The following is a 7,739-nucleotide window of genomic DNA, read 5'->3' as shown; positions in this document are numbered from 1 at the left end:
TTCATTATGCACAAAATTAAAATCAGGCAGGTCATCTTTGATAAATAATTAACATTCTAATCTAATGGTATAATTACCTATAGCTTATTTGAATAATCATTAATGGCTTCATAATCGATTAGCACAAAGTTTTGGTGTTTGGATAATTTTCATTTCAACAGTGATTTTGCCTCTAAAATCGATTAATTTTTCTATCCAAATAGGCAGATAAAAAAATTAATGACAAATAGATCATCAATAAATGTTTTCTAGAAGAGTGAGTTGACATTAATTTTAGAAATTTTAATCGCTGATAAAATATTCTAGTTTGAAATGTAAATTTTAGATCTTGTTTATGACTATCTAAACTAACATTTATAATTTATTTAAAAAAAATTGCCAAAGACTTAACTATAATTCTACCAATTTTTAATTCGTTTTCCAGGGAAACACTGTGGACTCGCAAGGCTGAACTCATTAAAAAGGGGCAGTATGTTGGTTTCAGTACAAGTGATGGTCTCATCACATGCCATGTCCCCTCACAGCGCATCTTTGAAGTGATAGTGTATAGGTTAATGCATCATTAGGAGAGAACCTCTTGTTCTCTTCTTTTCATTTCTCATTTTCTTTTTTCTAGTTTTTTAAAATTTAAACGCTTTTCACACTAAAGTAAGAAAGGATTTTAAATATATAAATTTTTAATTTAAAATTTAAATCTAAATTTTTCAATTCAAACAGGATTTGAACTACATTCACTACACGGTTGGGAAGACCTATGAAAATTAGATTCTTATTTAGTTATTTGTAAAAATCGAAAGCTTAATTGTAAGTAGGCTTTTATGATTTACAGTTGCATTATTCTTGTTTTTGAAATTCAACTTTTGGATTTTAAAATTCAAATTACACAACAATATAAAAAAGTTGTGTATTACAATTGAATTTACATTAGGCCATTAATTCCTAAAGGTTACTTTATTTTCAATCGAGAAAGGGCATTTTGGTCCATAGGCTTTTTTTTAAAGGGAAAAAAGACATTAATTTTCATTCCGCAAGTTGAAGAGCTTTTTGTAGTATTATTATCCTTCAGTCCATGTCATTCTCATTTCCCCTGCGCTTTAGATTCACATTTTTTTTCATCCAAAGACCAGAGAGATGGCAAAAAGGTTCATACAAAACAAAAAATGACAAACAAGCATTTTACAATGCTAAGGTGGATCATGAACGTACGAAATTTTCATTCAATGCCATGAGCTCCTAGGAGGAAGCTAGTCTTCAGCCTTATTCGCCTGCTGCACGTATTTGAATGATCTTTCATATGTTAGAAAAGAACGTTACAATGTTGTGAGTAAAATTTAAAGGGAAAGCTCATCAAAAAACCAATCTATTAGGTGGGAGAATTTTTTAAATTTATAAACTTTTCTTAATCTGTGAAGCTCTCGATATGAAACTTATAATAATATCATCCCATTCAAAAGTCAATGTTTTTATAACTCATCTGAAAAAATTAACCTAATAGGTGGGAGAATTCTTTGAACTCAAACCCCCCCTCAACTTGTGAAGCTTTTCAGTGTGAGATTTATGACAATATCACCTTGTTCAAGAGCCGATATCTTTGATAACTTTATCTTGTAAAATTTCATCAAGTCTCTTGCTTGTCAAAACTTTTTATAAATAGTTTTTTTTATAATACTAATCACTTAATAAAAGTATCAATATCATGAATATAAGTCTAAAAAACTAATCAATTAAGTAAGAAAGTTGCTCCAATTTATAAATATTATTTGATGATGTAGTGAGGGAGGTAGCCAAACCAAGGCCTAGAAGGGCTATTGGCGAGCGAGCGAGAGCATATATTGATGCTGAGTCCCTGATGTACCTTTCATGTTTTCTAAACTCCTATATACCCTGTCTGTTTTCTATTATAAGAGTTTTTTGTTTTTTGTTTTTTCAGTCTTGTGTTTTAATATGTAAGACATTTTACAAATCTTTGAGGATGATTAATTTTATTTTTTTTACTTAAAATATTCTTTTGAGAATGTTTCAAAATTACTTGTCCAAAAAAAGTAATAATGAGAATCAAATAGTTAACGATTAATATTAAAGAAGGACGAAGTTAAAAAAAGAAAAATACGAACTCCTAATCAGGGGTAATAATCAAACCCTTCCAATTCTATATACACTCCAGACAAAACACATTCTCCAAAACCCAAACATGCTCATTGACAGTCAACATCGCAAAAAGTAAAAAAAAAAAAAAAAAAAAATCAACGCATTGCTGCATGCTGGGGGCTTCAATATGGCCCAGCTCATTCAACTTAATTAAGTGGCTCTACGAAATCATATTGATAATCCATTCATTCCAGTTGCCTAGATTTCTCACAATTTTAACTCATGAATATATATATATATATATATATCTCTTCTATGCAATATACTATACATATATAAATTTTGTTGAAATTATCATAAGAAAATTTAGGCATTTAAATGTGTATACTTTTTTTTTCGCACCAATTCAAATGTATATACTTAAAATGCTTTTTCTAATCAAATCAGTAATATTTTTATATTTTTCATTTTTTTCCTTCAGCACATGGAAGAAGGAACAATTCAAAATTCCAAAAATTATTTAACTTATTTTTCTACCATTTAAATAATTTCATTTGTGGAGAAATATTATAAAAACATAGTTCCACAAAATCACAATTTTTTAAAATTTAAATCCGTAGCATTTCTGTGCTTGTTATGACTTGTAAATTCTATATTACATATTGATTTAAATGTCTTCTCATATTACAAAAGAAAAATTCAAATTTAATGTTATCGTTTTGATAATTAAAAAAAACAAGCTTATTTAAGAAAACTTGAAAGTGGTTAATTTTTTCTGGGTAAAGCAAAAAAATTTGATGAGCTGGCCCGAGAACGTGTTTAGCTTCAGGGTTTTAGAAGCATGTCTTACCGAAAGAGCACTTACCAGAATATTTACGTTATCCACTGAAAAAACCATCACGCTAGAGACAAATCCGAAATCAAGCGGGTGTGAAGGAAGAATTCTAGAGGGATAAATAAAGAAAGAATTGCATAGCACGCCAATGGCATATGCATATCCGTGAGTGGCTGCGATGGCTTTGTACGCAAACGCAACGAGCTGGTTCGAAAGAAGAGGAGTCCCAAATCCAACTCGTTATGCTGCTGCTTCTGGGCTATTTTCTAGCATCGGAGAAGTTGCAATCCAGCAAGCAAACACAAACCGAGCAGCAAGATAATGAAGCACGACCTGCCCTCCCTCTCTATTTTCCCTGCTCTTCCCCTTTAGTTCCTCCATCCTTCATCATCTCTTCCCTTTTCCTCATCCCCTTTGCTTTCTTCTCACTATGGCAAAGATAGGCGTCTCTGATTACGACTCGACCCTGTTTCCCCATGCAAAGGCTTTGGATTTGAAACAAAAGTTGCGGGGGCTCGTCAATATTATCCTGGACGCCGAGGATTTCCCGCTGGCCAGACTAGACGAAGCTATCACGACTCTTTCTGCTCTCAAGGATTTGAAATGTAAATCTACCGGCTCCTTCCCTCAGAAATTCGATGATTTGTCTATTCCCCCCGAATTTCGATGCCCCATATCTCAAGAGCTAATGAGTGATCCTGTTATCCTGGCCACCGGACAGGTTATATTTTAAATCTCCCGGTTTCTTATCATTTTCCCATCCTAATCCTGTGGATTACCCACCTCTTCGGTGCGTTCGTGCGAGTTAAATGTACAAGACTCTCAAGAATCAGAGGGTTACTAGTTCATGTCTTTTCGGAAATCTGCGTTTTTGTATAATTTCTTATGAATTTGGTCTCTGCTGGCAATCACGCGGTGACTTTTAATTTTCTGAGTCCTGTGCTCACTTCTTGCCTGACGAAGTGAATGGACATGGAATCTCTGTATAAATTGTTTTCGCTGATGCGATTGCTTTTTTCACGTGATTATCGATTGAACATTTATATCAATACTCATCTTTGGCAAAATGCTTGTGTTTTCTTTTGCCGATAATTCTACTATTGTGCGTTTTAATATGGCTTTTACAGAACTGAAGACAACAGAGCTGTTCAAACTGCAGGCTTTAATCTTTGATTGGGTGGTCCAAACCGTTTCGCTCTTTCGAAAATTTCTCTTTTGATGGATCAAGGGGTTAATATAAGGGAATATAAATATATTTTTTGTTGAGCTCTTGTAAGTCCTGCATGTTTGAGATAGAGATTCAGTTTCATGTGATGTGATTTCTTCTGGTGAAGGAAATAGTGGCAGCAAAAGATCGTTAACATTATTATTGTTAGTAGGGAGTTGATGCTGCTATCAGCACTAGCTTCTTTTAGTGATGTTCCATCCGTGCTTCTAAAAGTTTTTCACTTGTGTGCTTTGTAGGAGTGGAAAATGGAAGGAATAGAAGAAGAGAGCAGTATGGACATAGTTACTCATTATAGTGTTCCTTAATTCATGTTTTTATGTTGCAGACTTATGATCGGCCATTTATCCAAAGATGGTTAAATGAAGGCCACAGGACATGCCCTCAAACACAGCAAGTCCTTTCTCACTCCATCCTTACTCCAAATCATCTGGTCCGTGACATGATTTCACATTGGTGCGAAGAGAACGGAGTTGAATTGCCTAAGCTTGTCCAGGACATTGATGAAGTAATAACTGGTGCAGACAGAAGCCATTTAAATTCATTGCTCAAGAAATTGTCGATGTCTATTTCTGATCAGAAAGCAGCTGCAAAAGAGCTCCGGCTATTAACAAAGCGAATGCCCTCATTTCGAATCCTTTTTAACGAGTCCAGCGATGTGATATTACAGTTGCTCAGTCCATTGTCCCCCGGTACGTCTTATATCCCTCCTGACCTTCACGAGGACTTGATCACTACTGTTCTAAATCTCTCCATTCATGATGATAATAAGAAAATGTTTGCTGAGAGTCCTATGGTTATCCCTCTGCTGATTGAGTCCTTAAAATTTGGAACCATCCAAACAAGAAGTAATGCTGCGGCAGCTATTTTCACATTATCAGCACTTGATTCAAACAAGAGCATCATTGGAAACTCGGGGGCCATCAAACATTTAATTGAGCTTTTAGAGGAGGGACATCCACTGGCCTTGAAGGATGCTGCCTCTGCGATATTCAGCCTATGTTTGGTGCATGAAAATAAAGGAAGGACTGTTCGAGAAGGAGCTGTCCCAGTTATCCTGAACAAGATCGTGAACCGTGTTCTAGTTGATGAGTTGTTGGCTATACTGGCGCTCCTGTCTAGCCATCCAAAGGCTGTTGAAGAAATGAGCGATCTTGGTGTTGTCCCCTTGTTGCTCAGTATTATACGGGAGAGCACCTCCGAAAGCTGCAAGGAAAATTGTGTTGCAATCCTATACACAATCTGTCTTACTGATAGAACAAAATGGAAGGAAATAAGAGAAGAAGAAAAGGCCAAGGGCACACTTTCCGAACTCGCACAATGTGGGACTTCAAGGGCCAAAAGGAAGGCTAATGGGATTCTTCAGAGGCTAAATAGATCTCCCACCTTAACACACACGGCTTAGTTTGAAGTAAGACCTTCGAAATTCCAGATCACCTCTTTGTAAATAAATGTCCCATGTTCTTCTGTACAGGTCTTCTGACGTGGCTGTAAGTGACGAGGTGAAGTTTTTATGTAGAGAACATTACCTGCATTTAACATGCTATATTTTTAAGCAACGAAGCATTGGCATTTAAATGGAAAAAGAAAAATCCCTTTGCTCCTCTTTGCCATAGAATGCAAACCAAAGGTCCTATTCCTGGGATGTCTCATCTGTTCGCACCGGGCTGCCCGTGATGGTTGTGTTGGCATTCGAATTAATTTTAAATTTGTTTGGGTGTGAGGTAGCAGACAGAGCAATGATAATTGTTGGGATAGCAATTTGGTGGTGGTGCTATTATTTGCGACTTTGTGGCGTTGTTGATGTGATGGAAGAGAGGATAGGAGATGGACGGTTGGGCCTTTCTTTTGCTTTGTTTGGAAGCCAACCTTTATTCATAGTGTCGGCACACCATTTCTGCTTTCGTTTGTTCCGGTTCTTCCATTACGAGACCGACACAAGCGAGTGGATGGCCCGTAGCTAGGAGGTCACATACTCCGCACCGCTTATTTGATATTGGAATTATGATAAATGAAAGCGTCTTTTTTGTGTGTTTCTCTGTGTTTGTACACGTAGGTGGTGGTTCTACACCCGCCCGAGAGTATTCAGAATCTCGCCGATGCATCAACCCACCTCTTCTTCTATCAGTTCAAGCATCACTTCCAAGGCTGGTTTGTTTTGGTCATATGAAAATAAGAGAGTGGCACGCGCTTACTGAATGGCGGTAACAACTGTTTATTAATGTATTATTAATAGATGGATGAAGGGGGAGGAAGCCCCAGTACTGTGGGGAGGAGGCAGTCCAGATTGAAGCAAGCCCCAAGTTTCTTGATATGATGTTTTCACTTGAGATGTAGCATTATAGCTAACAAACCACACTCTGTTATCCTTGAATAATCTGATTTCTTTTTTAAATATTGTGCAATATAAAAGAGTTTAAAATTGGAGGATCAAAGCTTAAATTACCATTATATTTTAATGACATAAAGTTATTAAAAAAGAGTAGTTGCTAATGAATTATTCTTTATATATATTTAAAACGAAGAAAAATGAATCCAGGTCTGTGAAGGCAAAGTAAATTGTACTAACAAGCGTTGCTTATAATCAAAAGAATTACGACTGCTTTAATACAAGGTTATGGGGTTTGAATTTGTGTAAATACATTAAAAAAAAATTGAGAAAGCTATTTCAGTTCGAGAGTCGACCCCGCTTGAGTATTGTATGTGACGTGTTACGGAGCAGTAGATTCTAGAAGCAAAGAAGGATTATGGTTTTTTAAAGTAAAACATACTAAAAAGGACAAAAAAAAAAGAGAGAGAGGAAGAATATGGGAGTTGAAAGGGAATAAGGGGAAGGATCGGGAGAATGACGACCAAGACGAAGCAGGAGTGACGACCAAGACGAAGCAGACGTGGCCGGGCCGTCAGTGTCACCATGAGCTTTGCAGCCCACAAGAAATAACGGGCCTCAAGCCTTCCCCTTTTCATCTACCACTTACAACACGTGCTTCTACTACTTAATTAACATAGCCAATTTTTGAAGCATTAAAAATGAGATTAGATTTTGAATCAATGGAGACGTCTATTTCTGATTTTGTAGCAGGATTAAGTTTAAATCATTCATAGTTTTAAAACATATTTCTAATTATATGCTACCTATGTTAGATAACTTGGAGTCAAATGACAAACCCACTAGATTTAGAATAACAACTAAAACTTAACATACCTAATCAATAGAGACATATGGTGAAGGGATTCTTCTAACTAAGCAGTAAGGTGCAGTGATTACAACTAATGAATAGCCTTTACTAGCCAATAAACTCTCAAAAAGCATAATGGTTATCTCAATTAACCGCACATAGCCCAATCTAATAATCCATATTTATAACCCACCATTAGGTCATCTAATCTAATTAATTAGACTGAGATAGAATCAGAATCTAAATGTAATCAACTAATTATTTTCGGGCCACAATTAGAATATTTTATTATCTAGATAATATCCTATTAATTAATGACATCCAAAACGTTAGACTCATATCAAATAAAATATAATTGATATAATAATAACAACAACAACAACAACAAAATATCTAATATTCTCTCACTTAA

At 35.5% G+C, this 7,739-nt stretch overlaps 1 protein-coding gene across 3 annotated transcripts; it reads left to right on the top strand.

Moving 5' to 3' along the window:
- The first annotated feature begins 3,003 nt into the window (after positions 1 to 3,003).
- Positions 3,004 to 6,543, top strand: LOC129297694 (U-box domain-containing protein 9-like). 3 transcript variants are annotated; one of them, XM_054936044.1, is made up of 2 exons: positions 3,004 to 3,644; positions 4,477 to 6,543. In XM_054936044.1, exons 1-2 carry the CDS (start codon positions 3,354 to 3,356, stop codon positions 5,551 to 5,553), a joined length of 1,368 nt encoding a protein of 455 aa, XP_054792019.1. In that variant the 5' UTR covers positions 3,004 to 3,353; the 3' UTR covers positions 5,554 to 6,543. The 3 variants fall into 3 exon arrangements, with proteins under 3 accessions (XP_054792019.1, XP_054792021.1, XP_054792020.1); XM_054936046.1 differs by having other exon boundaries at positions 3,505 to 3,644; positions 4,388 to 6,543; XM_054936045.1 differs by having other exon boundaries at positions 3,629 to 3,644; positions 4,051 to 6,543.
- Positions 6,544 to 7,739: the final 1,196 nt, after the last annotated feature.

The sequence above is a fragment of the Prosopis cineraria genome, unplaced genomic scaffold (genome assembly GCF_029017545.1).
Source record: "Prosopis cineraria cultivar Desert tree isolate PC_DT_omini unplaced genomic scaffold, ASM2901754v1 PC591, whole genome shotgun sequence".
NCBI classification, from domain to species: domain Eukaryota; kingdom Viridiplantae; phylum Streptophyta; class Magnoliopsida; order Fabales; family Fabaceae; genus Prosopis; species Prosopis cineraria.
Note: the sequence above shows the minus strand (reverse complement) of the source record. Positions and strands in the feature narration are given on the sequence as shown.

Coding starts and splice junctions, on each gene's coding strand:
- LOC129297694 (XM_054936044.1), top strand. CDS start 3,354: ATGGCAAAGATAGGCGTCTCTGATTACGACTCGACCCTGTTTCCCCAT. Junction 3,645..4,476: donor TTATCCTGGCCACCGGACAG/GTTATATTTTAA, acceptor TTTATGTTGCAG/ACTTATGATCGGCCATTTAT.